Source organism: Epinephelus fuscoguttatus, linkage group LG7 (assembly GCF_011397635.1).
Source record: "Epinephelus fuscoguttatus linkage group LG7, E.fuscoguttatus.final_Chr_v1".
NCBI lineage: Eukaryota > Metazoa > Chordata > Actinopteri > Perciformes > Serranidae > Epinephelus > Epinephelus fuscoguttatus.
Genome location: NC_064758.1, coordinates 1,941,005 through 1,961,700, shown reverse-complemented (window position 1 = coordinate 1,961,700; position 20,696 = coordinate 1,941,005). Strand labels below are relative to the sequence as shown.

The window sequence follows — 20,696 nt, the reverse complement described above, 5'->3', positions numbered from 1 at the left end:
GAGCTCCTGTGCAGCAGCAGAGGAGAGAGGCCTGCTGGTTCTGCTGCCTGTCACCGTGGGAATTTTGTTGTCTTGTCTGATTGTTTTCATTCTAATAAATCCCATGGATTTGATTGTTTTAAAAGGTGTTTATGTGGTTATTACCGGGTCAGTGGTTGAGTAACAGACAGTGTATATTGTGCACAGCCTATGTGTGTTTTCATCCAGTATAAATTATATGAAATTCATTTTTAAACACAAACATGGTGTTTTACTTTGTATCCACCTTAAAACCCCCATGATACCTTGCATGAATTATAGGTGCGGCATATATGCCTTAAAATTAAAATTATTAAAATGTCCTCTATTTATGCTGATTTCTTTTGGCTGGATGAGTATGAGAAACTTGAGTTGTGTTTTAGAAAGGGAACCTTTTTTGTTGCAGATTTTATTTGTAAAGCGTGGGAGAGAAGGCAGAATATTCTGTTTAAAGTCTGAGCCGTAAAAGTGGCTGTAATTATGTATGAAATGAAATAATACTAATAATAATAATAATAATAATAATAATGTACACTGAAACTGTACTTTCTTTTTGGTGTCTTATAAACCCATGAGGGTTGGGCACTTTGATTATTTTTATTTACGTGTCATGCACAATCAATCAAAAAAAATATGCTAATCCTCCTTTCTAGAGCCATTAGGAAATAAAACATGTGGAACACACCACCTGTTAGACCACAGACAGTATTGTGATCATACCTCTGTCATCTCTGTGAGCCATCTCGAAGCATTTGTTGTTTTCCTTTTTAACCAGGCACGCTTAGCTTGCCTTTCTCTGTTAGTATATTGTTTAATTTAACAGAGCCCAAACTCGTTCTGAAAGATGTTTTATGATTTCTCATGACTCATGAACAAACAATAACACATGAAGCAAACAATTGGCTAATTCTGTATTAATTTTAGCTCCATGTAAAGTGAATAAATGTGATGTTCACCAGCTAATGATCTACTCGTCAGCCTTAATGACACAGTTTACACATTTTTATCACTGCTGACTTATTAAATCAGAGTTCCACCTGGTGAAACTTGATGCTGAATTCGGCAGACCTCAGCAATATCAGTAATATGAAGTAGCACCCATATGCCAAGATGAAGTTTTAGAGTCCTCACATCCCTTGCGGAGATCCCAGGTGAGAGGAGGTAGCAACACAACTCCACCTAATGCAGGCTGACGGCGCCCCAGATTCAAACGTCCAAAAACACATGACTGAAACCACAAAATATCTCCATACTGCTCGTCTGTAGTGATCCAAGTGTCCTGAAGCTCCGACATAAAAAGTTACTTGGAAAAACGTCATTTGAACTCTGTTTTTAGCCTCATTGTAGCCTGTAGCTAACTGCCTCTCTGTACACCGAGTTCACGTGTGCGTGCTTGTGCACGACACCAGCGAAAGCGCGTGAACACACATGAATGCAGTGCCCATGTCTCACGGTCTCGCGCAAGCGCGCACACATGAGTGCGGTGTACACAGGGGCAGTTAGCTACAGGCTACAATGAGGCTAAAAACAGAGAGTTGAATCTGGGGCGCTGTCAGCTTGCATTAGGTGGAGTTGTGTTGCTACCCCCTCTCCCCTGGGATCTCCGCAAGGGATGTGAGGACTCTAAAACCTGATCCTCCCTCGACATATGGGTGAGTAGGTAATGGCTGAATTTTCATTTTTGGGTGCACTATCCCTTTAAGGAAGGCAAATCAGTAACACACTCAGAATAGATGATTTAACACTATGCCCAATGTAGTCTAATTTAATTCTGCCATCTAGTGGACACTTGTGCAAATACAACGTATACTGAATACTATTTCATCAGTTTCCCCTCCAAAACTGATGAAATGGTTGCACCCAATATTAAACTTAAGACGTCAGAAATTTACTTCTGAGCAGGGCATTTTCTGTAGTCTTAAAGCATCAAATGAACGTTATATTTTTACATGTTAAGATGAACAGCATTCCATATGAAATAGTTCTTTTGAAAAAGCAAATAATGCTTGTCAGGTTACTGTTACATTGCATTACTGATATCAACTTAAAACTGATTCCTCAGTAATCTGTTCCTCCTGACAGACAAGTGATTCCATGAATTAAGTATTCAGCAGTCTACTTACTTTAAGAAACTAGGGAAATCTTCAGACACCACATCACAGCCAGGCCAGCGGCAGAGGCCACTCACAAATAGAGCACTGGTCCCCTCAGGAATGCTGGCAGAATGAGAAATGTTTCAGTGATATCATGTACCAGTCATTTAACTGTAGTACTTTCTGACTTAAAGTGTGGCACAAGGGAATACCTTTGGTGAAAGAGCTGAGCCAAAAGGTGAAAGATATTTGTACAACAATAAAAAAAAGCTCCTTGTTTATGGCTGCCACATGTTTACCCTCTGCAGCAAAGGAAATTAGTCCTTAAACCCATGAATGAGTTAACATTTTGCACTCCAGGTTCTCAAAGTCAGTGGGTTTTTGGTTTGATGCCTGGAATAAGGTCTGTAGTTAAAGGGCCAGTGTGTAAAATGGGTTGAAAACAGTGACATCAGGTGTCAAATTCTAGATTGCAGGGCTCACTCGCTCACCCCTCCCGTCAGGTACATGACGTGGCCTCGTAGGGACAAAAAGCCTTGCGCAGACACGAGTTTTTCAGGAGTAGGTCTATCTAGCAACGAGGTAAATGTTTATTTAGAAATCTAAGCCATGTTACGATATTGTAATGAATCACTCATGAGCAGGAGACCAGAGGAGCGTTCGGGAAAAAGGCCAGTTTATTTGAGCACTCCAAAAACCCCGGTAACACTCCAGGGGGTAAAAGACTCCGTCCCAAACTCTGACTCTTCTAGCGTAACACACACAGTTCATACACACATACTCGTTTACATTACCTAGCGGGTACCCCCTCCCCTCTCTGCTCCACCAATCTCCAGCAATCTCCACAAGGAGTGAAGTTGCGTTTTCTTTTCCTCGCAGATGACGGTTCGGGTTCATTCTCTCCTGTCGCGTGTTAAGTGTGGTCCATTCACAAACTTTATAACTTAAAAAACCTTTCACTACTCTCTATCAACGAACTACTAACACTCTCTGCTGTTTCCTCCTCCTCCTTCCTTCCTTCCGCTGTCTTCGTTGGTTCATTTATACATGCGAAACGCGTTCTCTGGCTGGCTGGACTGTCTGCTCAGGCTGCCTTACATACATGGCGGCACAAGATGGCGACCTCTCTAAAGCAAGGCCCTTGCTATATATATATATATATATATATATATATATATATATATATATAAAAGCATACTTATAAGGCTACGAAAACCAAACGAATTTTATTTTATAGCGATTATACATTTATATAAACATATTAATGGGTAGAATATTCAGATTCAGATTCAGATTTGACAATAAACCATGCCAAATATTACACACTGGTCCTTTAACACAAGCTTAAGAGACGTTCACATTTTGTTCTACAACATTAAATACTCAAGTAAATGCCTCAATGTGAATTTTGAAGCTTTTACGTGTCTTTAAAAAGGCAATTGACAAGTAGCTAAATGGCTTTACAGCTTCATTGTGGTGGTGACATTAAGTCATGCGACTGTGGTGTAGTTCATTTATAGCCTAACATTAAGTTTTTACTTCTGGCGATTGCATTTAGGGTTCAAAAATCATAAAAGAGGTGTTCATTTGTGAAGATCATCTTCCTGAACAAAATGTGCTCTTTCTATAGTAGTCTGGACTCACTGCCACCACAAACAGTTTCTGGAAATAAAATTACAATTGGGGCCAATCAGGGATGACATTGTAGTTGATGACATAAAATGCAGGCTGCAACTTGCAGAAAAGTAATGGCAGCTCCTGCTCCCTAGTAAAAACACAGCAAAAAGTGAAGTTATTGCAGAAAAAGAGGCAATTAAGCAAGAACAAGAGCATGCACTCACAGAGATTCTCAGAGGAATAGAAGTTTTCACCGTTCTTTCAGCTAGATTTGGCAAAAGCTTGATTTATCAACTGGCTCCGTTGGTGATAAGGAAGATGTACACTGATTGGCTTGGATTGGATTGGAGAACGTGGAGCTCACATCATCAAGATGGTTTTACTTATTTTCTGCAATAACCCAAAATCCAGTGGCAAAATCCCACAGGCTTTTTGACATTGAAACCAGGGCGAAGATAACTTCCGTGTGGGCCTACAGAAAAACTCCATCCTTGGAGCACTTTATTAGCAGTCATAATTTGAAAAACAAAAAGATACAAGCTTTGTATAGGCTATATTAGTGTTTTTCAACCAGGCAGCACAGGCATAAGAGAACAAATTCACAATTTGTGAACTAAAGGTTACTTTTGATACCGTGACACTCTGCTGGAAAATAGTGCTTTGCCGCCCCAAGCTGAGAGCAAATAAACTTAAAGTATTTCCTTGTTCTGTTCTTTTACCCGACTGCCAGGCCAGGTAAACAAGCTCTTAATGTATTGCTCAATCTCAATTGCCTTACCCTATTGGGGTAAGGTACCCTATGTTATAAGGTAACAAGGTACCCTATGTTATGACACTCATTTCATGGGACTCCAGGACTACAGCACCCAGCACACCAACACAACACCACTTTATCCTTTTAACATAAAATTCATAACTTGGATTAATTCTTATGAAAAACTCTTTTGATTGTTTTGATCAGTGGACCTTTACGGACTAAAGGAATATGAATAACTTACAGGCTAATTTAAACATTTCTATTTGTATGTGTGATATAAACACCTAACTAACATTAGCTCAAGTGGGTAGTTAACAATCCGGTTTTTTACATCCAAAGAACTTCTATAAAAATGAACTGCTTGGCAACCAGACCAGGTGTTTAATTGAAACTGGCCTTTATTTGTCAGAATGTGTAGCCACACTGGGCTAGTAAAAGAGCCTGGGGGTTTAATTGGGATTAAGCTTTTAATTGAAGTCGGACGATAGGTGTCATATTTGTGTTGGATATTTCTTAGGATTTTGGAAGGCACTTTTAGTTGTAGGGTCAAGGTCAGGATGCTGGAGCAGAACCACGGTTCCTTTCGACTGCTATGGACAGGTCGACTGTAGAAATGAATTGTCCTGTTGGAACTAATAAAGTATTCTGAATCTGACTGAAAGAAGCCTGTTTGCCAGTATGGCCATTAATCAGCAAACCTCCTCAAAGTGCTCTCTGGAGATACGTACGTTTTATACAGTATGTTGTCCAGTCTGGAGCACCAATCTACCTGTCAACCTAACATTTAATTAATCACTAATGAACAAGACCCCGAGATATTTTAACTGCTAGACACTTGAACTGCTTCACTTGAATTCACAAAACACCATTTTCCAGCAGTTGCTGGCACACATCTCCATTACCCTAGTGCCAAAGAACCACCCCAATCCTAAGGTCACTAAAGTGGACACACATCTCTGCTGCATCTTGAGAATCTGTCCATGAAAATGACAAAAAGAATCACTGACAAGATATAACCTTGATGTGGTCCAAGATCCACTGTGATTAGTGTTTGACTTCCTGATGAGATTGCTGCCATTGCTCTTGCTCCAAGGACTGAATGGCTTGTACTGTAGTAGCTGCCCTGTTCTCATACTCTACCATTCCCCCCTTGTCTACCAGATACCTTAGCAGACCTTTTCATAAACTTTTTCCAAGTCCATAACACACATGTAAACTGTCCTGCTGGTTGACAAGGAAACTTTAATCATATATGATAAAAATATAACATTTTTTAAGCCAACCCATCAATTAGATCAGTGGTTCCCATCTGGTCCAGCCACAGGGTCCAGATTTCTCCATCATTAGTTTAAGGTCCACACAGTTTAATATCATCAATAGCATCATACTTGCATTTGGCTATGTCATCAAGCTAGTTTGCTGTCTCTGTTAAGTAGCTGTTAGTTATCTACTCACTCTACAGCAGGAAACAGCACTTCAAAATAAAAGCTCCATGCAGAAATTCACTTTACTTAAAAATAAAGAGTGTTTTTTTACAATCTTGACACGTTCGCAAATCACTTGTGGTCCATTCAGAATGAACCCGCGACCCACTTTTGGACAGCTACCCACCAGTTGGGAACCAATGAATTAGATGGCAACTGATCTTGCTTTGTTATGATAGTCATTTGCATTTGTATTCAGTGTTAATGTCAGATAGTCACCCATCATTAGGCGTGGCCTCAATGGAGCTCTGATTTGGACTGTGTCTCCTTAAAGGGAGGAAGTGATGATTTTGCCTGGGAGAGAAGCCTATGTGTGATGAAGATGACTCAGGAAGACAGCTAGCATCTACCCCTTCCTTCCAAATGGAGACAGGTGCACTGCTTTTTGGATGCACTAGGGGAAGAAAGCATTGATCTTTTGGAAATACATGCAACAAAAAATACTGTCCCTGTTCATGCTGAGAAAAATCCTAATAGTTGTATATTTTATATCAAGGCTAACACTGTTTGTGCACATTAGAAGACAGAACAGAATAACAGAATGATGCATACTAAAAAATGTCAGCACACATAAAATGATTGTCATTTAAAATGATAATCTTGCTGGTGTGGTGTGGAGAGATGTGTGTCTGCATACTGTGTTGTCGTCTGGAAGCTGTTTGAGACACCTGGCAGAGCACTGATGGTCTCTGCTGCTTCTGCCTAATGCCTTCCATGCTGCAACACTGGAAGGAAAAAAAACACCAATGTCAACTACAGCATGTGGATTTTTGTGACAAATTGACATTAAATGATTCAAACAACATGAAAAAAAAGAATATTATTAGTAATTAATGGTATTTTTATCGGTAACAAACTCTCTTGGCTTGGCTTGTCATAAATGAATAATTTTAGCCTGATGAATACCACCTGATGGTCAGGTGGGGCAAGCATGGTTTCATCCCCTAAAGTTGCCATGTAAGGCTGCCTATTCCTTCCCTATTTGCCCATGTTTCATTCTCAAAAATGTGACTAAGTGTCATCTTGTCCACTCAGCATGATACACGGCTAGTTGCCTGTATTGTTTAATGGCGTACGGGAGGAAACCCAGGGGGATACACAGTGGCTCAACAGCAAAAATTTAGACGGCAGAAGTCCAACTAGGCCAGGTGAGAGGGGTGGTGGATGGGTTCAACAACCACCAACTTTCACCCAGGACTCAGGAGGCCGGTGTTTGCTTCCTGTGAGAAGCCAACCATGTGCTTTTGTTGCCTAAACCCAACTACTTACGTGTGTTAGCTAAACGTAACCACGTGCATTTGTTGATGAAGGTACGGTGCTGTACCAACGTAGTGCATTTATTTTGAAAGAGACTATATGCAAGTGGTACATTTTCTGTGAAAACAGAAGTATATTTTCATGTAACAGGCTGAAGTTGACATGGTGTCCCAGAACGTCAACAACCAACGCACCCAGGGTACCTTGCACCTTGTATCTGGATGTGGAAAGTCCATGACCAAACGTCAATATGTAACAAGGTCAGAGTGAGACAGTGTTGAAAATAGAGATGCTCCTCTTTCTATTAAATTGATACAAAAATGCTATATTAGGGCAAGGTATCATTGTGCTCAGCACACTCCACCAGAGGTCAGTCTCTACGGATGGAACAGACAGCTGAGCTGAGAAATATGGAGACTACGAGTGGAGGGGATAACATTACAGGACTACTTAAAGGGGAAAAAGACTCTGTCGTTATTGACGCATTATCTTTTGATAATTTTTTTTTTCAACTACGAAAGCAGTTTATTAGCCACCTGATTTTATTCAGCATATCTCCTCCATTCAGCCCACTGATGTGTTGGTATCTGCTGCCATAATGAGACTTATTGGGTCCTCCAGCAAGAAGGGCGCTTGTTTTCCATCTATTCATTATTCTATGGGCCATAAGTATTTAAACACAGCAAGACTTGTCTAAGAAGGCTAACTGCATATTAAAAACACTGCATTGTAGGCCAAACAATGACATACATGCTACAATGACTTCTATCACAAAGTCAACCATGTGCATGTGTTGGCAAAACTTAACCACATGCTTGTTTATTGTTGAAGGGAAAAAAAGGTACATTTTGGTGTTGTACCTACATAGTGTGTTTATTTTTAAAGAGACTGTATGTAAACTGTACATTTCCTGCAATAACAGAAGTATATTTTGAAAACTGACAATGCATGTAACAGGCTGAAGTTGTGACATCATGTAAAGTCCATGACCAAACACTAATATGTGATGAGGCTGGAGTTTGTGCTGTAGAGCATTAGCATTAGAATTACTGCAACTGTACAGAGACCAGCCACAACATCAAAATGCTGAGTAATAGTTTAGTCAATTTTAATTAATAGAATTAATCATATACTATATAATGATATGACAGCACGACCTTGAAGACAGGAAAATACTTCATGTGTATTCTGTGTTGACAAAGTGATGAAGTTTGTTGTATGGCTGTATGGTGTGATTTTTGCATACTTGACTTCCTGAGGCATCATTGGTCTGAGGAGGAGGATAAGGAGGAGGAAGAGGATGGTGTTGCTCCTCTAGCTGTTTAATCTTGTTGTCACATTGTGGTTGAGCTTGCTCACATCTAACACTTTCACCGGGCGTCTCTGGCATCTCTGCAGCAACAGGAGAGACATTAATACTCCACGGGCCTTCCAGGTTGTGTTATAAACTTTTCTCTCTTTTTATTATTTCTGGAAGAAAAAGAACACATCCATGACATGCTCTTTTACAAGCAATTTTTTACTGCGTACAAGATGCATTTAGAAATACAAATAATTCTCCAAAGTGCAACATTCATATTTCAGTCAGGAACACTTTAGTCAAAAAAAACATTATTTCAATTTGCAGTATTATATTTGGCGGTATGGCTCTGTTTTGGGGACCCCCTGCCTTTCCTCTGGCCTATGCAGAAAGCCTCTTCCACATGCCTACAGTACATGGAAAGCCTTAAGGCAGAGAGAGCACACCTCTGCCCTCCATGTGAAAAAAATGAGTAAAGCCTGAGGCAGAGAGAGCTAACCTCCCTGCCCTTCCATGTACCTACATAAAGAAGCCTAGGGCAGGGTGAGCAGCAGCACCCTTTCTTCAGGGCTTTCTGTTGGTCAGAAAGGGATTTCTTTAAAAGTCAGGAAAAAAATTATGGTTTGGGTTAAAATTAATAGATTTCTGCCAGGAAGGACTTTCTGGAAGAAAGCCTTGAAGGATAACTTTTCCCGTATGTGCTTGATAAAGCAAACAAACTTGTAATGCAATAGACAGCAAACCTATTACACAAGGATGTTTGCTTTCTAACATACAGATGCTCTTGCTCAGTGATTGATGCGCTTCCTTTGTGCCCTTAATGGAGCCTTAATTTTTCCTGGGAGATCGTAATAATAGACAGAATTGGAAAATGAAGGAGAGGCATATAGGGAACCAGTTTAACCACATATGGTGCCATTATTCTACAGCCATTACAATGTGTATTCAATTTTTACTCCAAAATGAGCGAAAGCAAAAAAACATGTCCATGCTAAATTTACGAGAACAGTGCTTTGTTTTTGTTTTGTTCTTGCTGCTCCAGTTTGAACAAAACAACTATTAACAGGCATTTACAGTAACATCAAGGGCTGCAACTAATGATTATTTTCATTGTCGATGAATCTGATGATTATTTTGTTGATTAATCAATTTGGTGTTTGGTCTATAGAATGTTGGAAAATGGTGAAAAATTTTGATCCGGTTTCCTTAAAGCTCAAGATGACATCCTTAAATGTCTTTTAGTCTATAACGCAAAGATATTCCATTCACTGTCATAGAGGAGTAAAGACCAACCAGGTCTCACTCCAAAGTTGTCGAGATCCAGCGCGTGGTCAGTGATTTCTAGTGTCAAACACCGACGAAGAAAGCCGTCCTCTCACATCCGCATGATACACTGTGTTTCCCCCTGATGTGGCCAGGCGCCATTAAACAATAAGGGGAAACACAGTGGAACAACAATGGAATTTAAGGATGTCTGAGTAGGGCAGGTGGAAGGAGTGGTGAATGGGTCCAACAACCACTGACTTTCACCCGGGAGGCCAGTGTTTGCTTCCCATAAGATTGTAAAGCCAGACCCTGTTCTTTTTACCTATCCCAACCACATGCATGCGTTGGCCAAATGTAACCATGTGCGTTTGTTGTTGAAGGAAAAAAACAATTTCACGGTGTTGTACTGACGTACTCTTTGAAAGAGACTGTTTGCAAACTGTACATGTACATGCCTGTGAAAACAGCAGTGTATTTTGAAAACAGACAACACATGTATCAGGCTGAAGTTCACATCAACAACCAATGTACCCAGGGCACCTTGTGCATCATATGTTGACAGGAATCCTATGACCAAATGTTGATATGTGATGTGTGGTTGTGCTGCTGCCGTGGTCCTGCCTGCTGCCTCCTGCTGCTGCTGTTATCATTAGTCATTCTTCTACTGTTATTATACACATATGATTATTGTCACATATGTACACTATCATATATTAATATATACTTTCAACATATTGTACCACAATAGCCGTAATTATAATTATAATATTATTACTTCTTTCAATAATGTTGTTGTAAGCTACTGTCACTACCATCTGTCCTGCATCTCTGTCTGTCTCTGTCTCTCTCTCTCTGTCTCATTATGTCATGCAGATTACTGTTAATTTATTATGTTGATCTGTTCTGTACAATATCTATTGCATGTCTGTTGGCCCTGGAAGAGGGATCTCTCTTCAGTTGCTCTTCCTGAGGTTTCTACCATTTTTTTTTTTTTTTAATCCCCCTTTAAGGTTTTTTTGGGGGGGAGTTTTTCCTTATTGGCTGCAAGGGTCCTAAGGACAGAGGGATATCATATGGTGTAAAGCCCTTTGCGGCAAATTGTGATTTGTGATATTGGGCTTTATAAATAAAATTGATTGAAATTGATTGATTGATGAGGTCGGAATGAAAATGTGTTGTGAAGACACCACAAAAGATGGGATCAGAGAAACTTGAGAGTCTTTTCTTAAAAAAATATTTTGCCATTACTTTGTTGGTTGAGAAACTAATCTTAATTAATCTTAACAGCAAACAAAGCACATACATCCTCACAACAACTATACATTTACAAATTACAATCAATTCATGAACTCACACTCACCATCTGCACTCACATGTAAAGGGTTTTATGATGGTGGCTATCTTTGTAAGACAAAAACAGGCAGATATTACTGTAATAATAATAATACTCTGTAATGTTCAGTTGTTATACCTACTGCTCTGTGTTGTTAGAATCCTTTGATGCGTATACTGTTTTGATAGGATGAGTTTTTTGCCTGTGGCATTTAAGTTTTTTGGGCCTGTCTGATTATGTGACCCATATTTAAGTAACTCAGTACCTGTAGAATTCTGATGCTACTGTTTTCATTGTGTGCACATTATATCTCTATTTCACTACACTGTATTGTATGTTCCTTTGACCTCTCTGGATCAATGGTCACGTTGCACATTCATATTTAACATACAAAACATTTGACATTACTTCAGAGCCCCACAAATGTCATGGAGGAAAAAATGACTCATTCATGTACATGACTTCAGTTGTACTCTTGAAATAATTGTTTTTTGTTTTTGTTTTTTGTAATGAAAAAACAATAACATATTTTTAGATTATTAATCCAATCAACACATACATTGGCTGTTATTTCATCAGTACTGTAAGTCAGCTGCACTATGTATGTTAATACAGTGCAAACTAAACACTGATGGGGGGGGGGGCCCAAAATTCTGGGCCCTGTGCATAAGCAGTTGCTCCCCATCTTTCCTCTCTTGATCCATGGTCTAGTGCCATGTTAAAGAAAAAAATATCTTAGATTTCGAGAATCTACAAGAATAAAATCGTAAATTTACAAGAGTAAAGTCATAAATCTACAGGTTAACATCGCAAATCTACGAGAATCAAGTCATAAATCTATGAGAATAAAGTTGAAATATTACAAGATTAAACTCATAATTTTAAGAGAAAGAAAAGTTGCAGATTAAGACTGGAAAGTCAGATAATATGGTATAAAAAGCGACAAAGTGTGTCAAATAGTGTTGGGGTGACAGTAATGTATGTTTTAGCAGTACTGAAATAATATAATTAGATTTGTTGCTGTTGTGTTTTTTCTATGTTCTTTCTCTCCACATCCACTACTTTCAGTAGTGTAGTGGTAATTGAGTGGGCACCAGAGAGCTTTTGTCGTTTTGACATTACAACAGTACAGCGTGTTTCGGGGTTCACGTAACATTGGATAACTCACCCATCTCCCCCAGAGAGCAGGTAAAGTGTACTGAGCTGGGGGGGAGGGGTGCCAATGGGCGGCAGGAACCCAGAAAAAAAAGGCCTCTATTATTTAGTAGTAGTTGTTGTGGTGTTGTGGCCTTGTATGTAATAATTCAAAGTAATAATAGTAAAATTATTAGTAAAAAATAGCAAAAGGTAAACATTTTGATTTTTCTTTCTTCCCCTATTTGTGGCACAACCTATGGATGATGGTGCCCTTAGTATTCGCCTCTACTGCCTATACCAGGGGATGGCGTGGCACTAATTATTAATGCATTAATTTGACACTTTAGTATTCAGTGATACATTTTCAGACACAGCACCTTTTAAGTTCCATGCTAGAAATCTAGGAGTCATCAACAATTGTGTCAATAATGTAGTTCAGTCCTGTATTTGTCAACTGTCAACAATTTGTCATCGTCTGTGGTTCCATATAAATAAAGTTATTATTTGAGAGGCTTAGTTAGGTAAGTCAAGAGAGCAAATTAGTAATTTGTGCACATTATTAATTAATTCAAGAGGCCATACTTTTAATTTGTGTCTATCAATTATTCATTTGAGAGCATGAATTAACTAAATCAAGAGATGGAGTTATTCATTTGTGCTCTCATTTTATTTTTCTCACTGTATGTATTGTCTTCTTAATATAAGTATTGTTAACTTTGGACAGTACAGCTATACTCAGGCATTAACATTACAGTACTGATCCTATGCAGAAGAATGAATAAGTTTGAATGTGGTATCAGAGCTGTGTGGTTACCTGAAAATAATGCACACCTTCCAGCCAACCAGCATCTAGCATTCACTGCAGCCATGTACAGATTAAAGTCTTTTGTGGTTCAAAACATTTCCTGTACCAGACCTCCTGGTGGAGAGGTTGCTCACAGGTGCAGTGACAGACACTCACTAAAAACAGACATACAGATAGCATCACCACAGCAGTCTACAGAAAGAGTGGGAGATGAAGCTGCTCCACTTCTGTGCAGCACGGTGATCTGTCACCTGCAACCACTGGGACTTGTGTTTGTTGTAGATGCCGAGATGGTTTTTCCTGGAATAGTAATTCACCTCATGATGCTTTGTTTTATGGGTTACATAAAGCTGTCAGACTCTTATTCTCCAACTTTTGAGCATCTAGCTGCCTCACACACTGTATGATTGGAAGTTTGCAGTCCTTCACAAAGACTGTGGTCAACTCCAACAGCACATACTGCCATTATACCCACTGGCATGTCTTTGGCTTCATCTTCTGTATTTTAAAAAGCATGCAGCCATGATGGTTATGTTCTCAAGTCATGGTAGCATTATGGAAGCCCTCAGAAACTTATGTCAAAGCTAATGACATGAAAATATCTCTCCATGAAGCAAGTAATAATTCTAACCATTGTGTAAATGACATATCACGGGTCCTCTCTATCAGCTATCCGAGTGTCATCATCAGAGAGTTTTTAAGACTGTAGGGAAGTGTGCATCTATACAGTAAACCAAACAGCCAACACCATACGTCTTACGCAAATGCACACCCACAGAATTCTGTAGAAAGTGAGAGCACTCAACATGTTTGTGGCTTCTCACTGTCGTGTCTCATTCTGGCTTTACTTCTTGACATTATCTCCCCCAGAAGAAACCCATCAAAGTCTCTGTGTCTGTTTTGTCAAAGTGAGGAGAGCTTTAGTCACAACACTACACCTTCAGACTGATATGATGTGATGGTTGATATTTGGTCGGTATTTCTGTGAGTCAACATCTGTTGGCCACAAATGGGTTCAGAGAAGTATTTCCTGTTTGGATCTTGTAATCAGCCACATTACAGTGTGGAAAGTTGCAGATGCCTCATACTGCTACTACTATCAATGGTGTGTGGGTTTATTACTCACATACTCCAATATTTCAAATCACACATCCCAATCACATTGATACATATGTAGGAGACTCTTGTTTTCAGATCTTTGATGTAGAATAATCCCAACCAACTGCTCAAGGATTAATTATTCAAATGAAAACAGGCATTGTTGTCAGGTGACTTTTTTTCTTGAACAGTACAATTCATACCACCTTCATTTCAAATTTAGATACATTGCAAAAAAAAAAGACTAATTATCCATTTATGCATGTTTATATAAGTTACAGATAATAAAAAGTGTCAGGATTTCAACAACTAATTGAAATCTTGTGCAAGGGTGACTTGATAATGTGACCAGTGCATGCTGCACTCTCTTCAGCCTGACTAACACCCTCTTTCTGAAGTATCCTTCCAGACTTTTCCTTCTTGTTAAGTCTTTCAAATGTTCTCTGTGAGACTTTAAATACTGAGGGTAAAACCAGGCTCCACATACATCCGCCTGGCTCATGTACATGGCTGCTGGACTGACATGGCTCATGTATGGCTCTCATTACTCCAGTATATGTGTCCATACTGTGTGTTCTAGTATGTGGGGTATATGATTGATTAACTGATTTTTTTTATTTTGTGTCATGCACACAAACATGTGCCCAACCTATATGGGTTTACAAGACCATTACAATGACACTGCAGTGAACAATCCAAAGTACATGTTATTTTACTGCCCAGTCCTGAGACAAAATACTCTGCCTTCTATCCCAGGCCTGGAAAAGAAATTTAGCCTCAAAAAGGTTCCCCTTCTGAAACAGAACTCAAATTTGTTATGATTATCCAACCAAAAGAAATCGACATAGATAGAGGTCATTTTACTGAAAAGTACATCCCTTATGTCTTCATATACAGGACAGTAAAACAAGAAATGACCCTCATTCTCAATAAATTTTGTTCTCCTCTGAGGTGGTGTTAAACCTTCTGGTCTCTACGGCTAGTGGTAATGTTCCTACGCTTAACTGTGCACATAGGGATCTTTGTCTTTTGTTAAGATTATACTTAATGTAAGGTTCCACACTGTAGCTAGTCTTTATGAGACAGTAGTTTTGGTTTTCGTAGTTTTGGTTTATACCATATGTCAACAGACCATTTTTCTCTAAACATATGAAACATTTCACTCTTAAAGGGATAGTGCACCCAAATATGAAAATTCAGCCATTATCTACTCACCCATATGCCATGAAGTTTTAGAGTTCTCACATCCCTTGCGGAGATCAGCGAGGGGAGCGGCTAGCATACCTAATGGCAGACGGCGCCCCAGACTAACGTCCAAGAACACGAAATTGAATCCACAGAGTATCTCCATACTGCTCATCCATAGTGATCCAAGTGTGCTGCAGCCCCGACATAAAAAGTTGTTTCAAAAAACGTCATATGAACTCTGTTTTTAGCCTCACTGTAGCCTGTAGCTCTAACTGCTTCTCTGTGCTCCGCGCGCCTGCGTGAGACCAGCGAAAGCATGAGCTTTACTCACCCGTGTTTACATCACGTGACATGTGCACCGCAGGGAGAGACAACGTAACCACAGTAGCTAAAAGATAATTTGCACTACGGTCTTTTAGCAAAGGACAGCCCAACATGTCTGAAGACTTTGAAATTGAGGAGGAACAGCATTTCTTTGTTGAGCCGTATTTGTTTGAGCCCGGGTATACAGACGGAACTCAGGCTACTGGACGAAGCAGCTGCCGCAGCTCATGAGCCTCAGCCAGCTGCTGAATACCGGAGTCGAGCACTGGAAACCTGGTGGTGTAGTTGTTTCAAATGCAAAGCAATGCCAGTGGATGAGGAAAGTCTTTGCTGGTTAGACGGGGAATTGGCGATGCCTGCACTTGAGAATCTGGACATCAGTACTGACGAGACTGCTGCTCTTCAGAGACCGTGCATCGCCGATCACCCTGAGCGCACACAAGTGAGCGTGGAGCACAGAGAAGCAGTCAGAGCTACAGGCTACAGCGAGGCTAAAAACAGAGTTCATATGACGTTTTTCGAAACAACTTTTTATGTCGGGGCTGCAGCACACTTGGATCACTACGGATGAGCAGTATGGAGGTACTCTGTGGATTCAATTTCGTGTTCTTGGACGTTAGTCTGGGGCGCCGTCTACCATTAGGTATGCTAACCGCTCCCCTCGCTGATCTCTGCAAAGGATGTGAGGACTCACCGGGGCCTCCGTCGGCATATGGGTGAGTAGATAATGGCTGAATTTTCATTTTTGGGTGCACTATCCCTTTAATCTCCTGACTATCACATGTTAACGTATTCTAGAAAAAAATGACAAGTTGTGCAAATACAATAAAGATTTCAAATCAATCATCCTGTCCCAACTAAATATCTTTTAAGTGAATCTCTGATCTGACATCTGCACAAGTCTATTCCAAAGCCGGAACATTTCACATTTATGTCTGATGTCATGTCTGATGGTTCCCATCCCATATCTCCACCAATGGCCAAAACTGAGTTTATGGACTCCCAGGAAGGATCAAATCACTCTATAATGCACTGTGCTGACTGAGCTACAATGCTGACAGTTCCTTTTAATGTAATGTGCTTGTCCAGCACCAGGCCAAGATATTGTATTTATACTGGTCAGTATATGGCAGCAGTAATCAACCAAAATTAAAAACAACTGAACTCTCCATTTATTGTATAATGTCAAATATTGTATTTTATCGCATGGGGAATTTAATGCTTCAGTGGAACGTGTTTCTGAACAAGACATCAAGCTGCACTTAAAAAGTGTCTATTCAAAAGGTTTATTATTTTGGAAACTATGATTACACTGACTCTGCTGTTACAGGAAGTGAATGATAATTACTAGAGTTTGTTCATGAATTTGGTTAATAAACATGACTGAATGCTAACACAATGATTTGATTTGATTTTAATGTCATTTTAATTTTTAAAATTATATGTAACTAATTATTTTAGATTTGATGGAATACATACAAAATGATAGTCTTTCATTAGTTCCAAAATTGTTAAAAATGGACTGTTACAGTTAATGCAACTCAGTTTTCACAAAAATTGTCTTTGATTTTATTCATTTTCATCCTGGTGTCTAATGTCATTCACATGTTGAATTTAATGTAGTTGGTTGAATGTAATTAATGTAGTTGGTGTTTTTATGTTGGCTCTACTAAACTGTTAGTCTTACAGATAATTTTAGACAATAGAATAGATGTATATTACAGTATTGAGTTCTGGCCACTAAAATATCAAGTTAATCAAAAACAGAAAAACGTAGTTGAAAAATTTTGCCTCATATTTTTTTGAGTCTAATCAAAGTCATTTTTTTCTATTGTGTAGTTTCATATGCAAGACTTATACAATCTGTAAACTATGTTTTTGCTGTGTGTGTGTGTGTGTGTGTGTGTGTGTGTGTGTGTGTGTGTGTGTGTGTGTGCTCACAAAAGAAACAACTTTGGCATACTTTTATTTTATATAATCAGACCTTAAATCCAGTTTATAAAAAGCTCTGTCATGCTGTGCTGTGTGCAGTACTTCAGCAGGCTGGTCCTCTCAGTATCACAGCATAATAATATCCTTATTTTGGGATATCAGGTCTCTGTGTGTCATGTCTATCTCTTGGTTTTTTGTCATTTCTCTCAGCCCTCAAACCAAGAGTCATCACTGCAGATAAAATGATTTGAAATGATCAGAGGAAAAGGAAAAAGGAGGCCTACACAAAATGTTATCATCATGACGCCTTTAGATAAGACAATGATGTTATGATCTAAAGGGTATGGAGCTATAAAATCAGTGACAACCACAGCTGATATTGGCTTCTGTAGTGTTTGCATGTCCAGCTTCGTACTGACTACACTGTGGTTTTGAAGATGTAATGTTCTGAGCATTTCAATTTTACAAGAGAACTCTTATCTCCACTAACTAGCATTTTTTCCTGAGCTTTGAAAGACAGCCTCCCCCAGCAGAGAAACAATAGGGATTGGGTTCAGACATTTTTTTTTTTTAAACTTCTGTTTCCAAGGTTGAGAATGAACTTTCGTGCTTAAATGTCATTTTGTGAAGAAGTATTTTAGTTTACATTTTTGGTGTGTGTATATTTCCTGTATTGCTTATGTTATACTCATGACATTCAACTTCACCAGTGCAGCAAAAATGAGGCTTTCAAACAGAATATAGAATAGTCCAGCACAGGTGAACATTAAAGAAGTGCTTATAGGACAGACATGTCCAAAGTCCAGCCCCGGGGCCACCCCAGCACGTGGACTAATTTCACACAAAGTTGGTCAATTATGCAAGTTTGCTTTTCAAATTTTCTGTTCACCTCACAATGGACTATTGTACAGTTTAAAGATGTGCACCAAGAAGGAACTACACAGGCAGAATTAATGGGTTTTCATAAACAGACAGTGAACATGCAAACAAATGGTTACCAAGCAGCCAACATTTGCTGCTGGGTAGCAGACTTGGCCACAGCAAAACAGCCAAAAGCCAAGAGTACAGGAATGTTAAATACTTCAGCACTGAAAGATGAAACAGTTGTGTTTGTCTGATTTGTATGTGATTTATTTGAAAAACACTTTTATAAAAACTGAGAAGCAGCTGCCCCCCAGGTCAGTTCACATGATCTAATCTGGCCCCCATTCTAGAAACGTTTGGACATCATTGTCGTAGGATCTTCAGACTGCCCATTTCCCAAATAAGCCCTCACCCTCAATAGTTGTGCATTAAAGAAAAAGTAAAGGGCTGTGTTGGTGGTGTTTCAGGAATCAGTGAGAAATTAAATGCTCCATTTTCCATCTGTGTCTTTTATACACAGCCTGAAAATGTCCTGAACGCAGTCTGACTTTCAGAACCTGACAGTACAACAATCACAATATTCTGCTGATGAATTAGAAAAACAACCCTTTAATTTCACTCTAATGGGTATACAGATCAGTGTCATAATTTTCCGTTTCATTAAGAAGAGCTTTATGTGATCATTTTGTGGAAGTGTGTGATATAAATTTATGAAAATATTCCAGAACTATGCTGCTGACATTTAATGAAAACTTCTTAAAAAAAAATCTGCTCCTGTGTCCGTGAAATTATCAGTAACTGATAAAGCACGAGGCAGTGGTAAAAGATCCGATCCAGAAATATCAGCAAAAACTAAACAAGGCCTGTTGTGTTTCTCACTCTGAAAACTTTTGTGCATGACACTACTCCTGTTGTTAATAATTTATGATTTGAAATATTTGCACAAGAACATGTTCACAAGGTTTATCCTCATCGACTGTGTTCTGCTCTCACTAAACACACGCTCTAATTCTACACATATTCTAAGTCTTTCCCATTTTCGTCACTTTGTAATGATCCCAGCCAGATGATTTCAAGTTTTGGTGTAAAACAGTAAAATCTGAGCTTACCGTACCACCTCCGTGCAGAACCTTCTCTTTGCCTCTGTCTTCCCTTCTTTGAGGGAGATACTTTGAAATGATTCAGAGGGGAACTTATTTCACAGGAAATATGGTTTTCGGCTGCTCAAATTTAGCGTAAGAGACAGGCCTAGGTTTGAAGAGGACTGCACCATTACATGATTTTGGTTGGAAACCCAAAAAAGTAACAAACAGACAAAAGATAAAAAGGAGGAGGTGTACTTCGCAATAAAATCTAAACCATATATCATTTGTCAATTTATTGTTTGTAAAAGTTTCAGTTGAGCTGCTAAAACTAAAAAAAAATTAATAATAATTTCAAAATATTTATCATCCTACTATCTTAAGAAATGTTTCTAGTAGTGGATGTTAGAATAAAGGTAAACATTCAGCACTCACCTGGTGACAGTCTCAGAGGCAAAGGTAAAGCTGTGAGATATCCACTCACTATTTATACCCACAGCAGGAGACGGAGGAAAGTCAAAGCCTATGTTCTCAGCAAATCACAACACAACACAACAAGAAACTGCGACGAAAACCTTTACACTTTCCAAACGCTGCTCTGACAACCTGAAAAAATATGTTTGTTGGAAAGTAAGCAGTTTTATACCCAAGCACAAAGAACAAACAAGCCGTGTTTGTGCAAAAGTTCAAACACCCAAGCAAAATAACGGCTTTTTCCACACGTTTAACCTGCCTCAGTCCAAATGTTCTGTCTTCAACAACAATGTAGAGCTTTCACTGTTCAGGTTAATTATCTAATTTGTCGGAGTGCCTCCATCAGGAATACATGAATCCTAACACATCATACATACATACATCTATTACAGAGTGTAGTTGGTGCTGTTCCTAAACAAATAGGATTTCTTTGAAGCTTGAATGGAACTAAACAATACAAATTAGTTCCTTGCTGCTTTTCAAATAACAAAGATGCATTTCTCTTTATTTCAATTTCAGTATTTTGATGAGTTAGGCCTCATGTTGTTTTTTTTCTGCCCTCTAGACATCCACTGAGTAACATTCACATCTGCATTAAATCTGAAGCACACAGGGACATTTTAGAGCATTGTCAGCATTCATGTTCATATTCTGCATGTGAACATTA

General features: G+C 39.1%; 1 protein-coding gene across 5 annotated transcripts in view; it reads right to left on the bottom strand.

The window, feature by feature from the left end:
• Nucleotides 1-20,040, bottom strand: part of foxp3b (forkhead box P3b) — a 37,763-nt gene extending 17,723 nt beyond the window's left edge. Inside the window, exons 1-5 of one of the 5 annotated variants that reach the window (XM_049581728.1) lie at nucleotides 19,991-20,040; nucleotides 8,473-8,618; nucleotides 6,607-6,694; nucleotides 6,189-6,363; nucleotides 2,142-2,234 (exon numbers count right to left, since the gene is read on the bottom strand). In XM_049581728.1, coding sequence (XP_049437685.1) covers nucleotides 2,142-2,234; nucleotides 6,189-6,363; nucleotides 6,607-6,694; nucleotides 8,473-8,616 — 500 coding nt within the window. In that variant the 5' untranslated portion in view covers nucleotides 8,617-8,618; nucleotides 19,991-20,040. Of the gene's footprint in view, nucleotides 1-2,141; nucleotides 2,235-6,188; nucleotides 6,364-6,606; nucleotides 6,695-8,472; nucleotides 8,619-15,380; nucleotides 16,127-19,582; nucleotides 19,677-19,990 lie in introns of those variants that run through there. The other 4 variants (XM_049581727.1, XM_049581725.1, XM_049581726.1 and 1 more) reach the window with 4 other exon arrangements.
• Nucleotides 20,041-20,696: the final 656 nt, after the last annotated feature.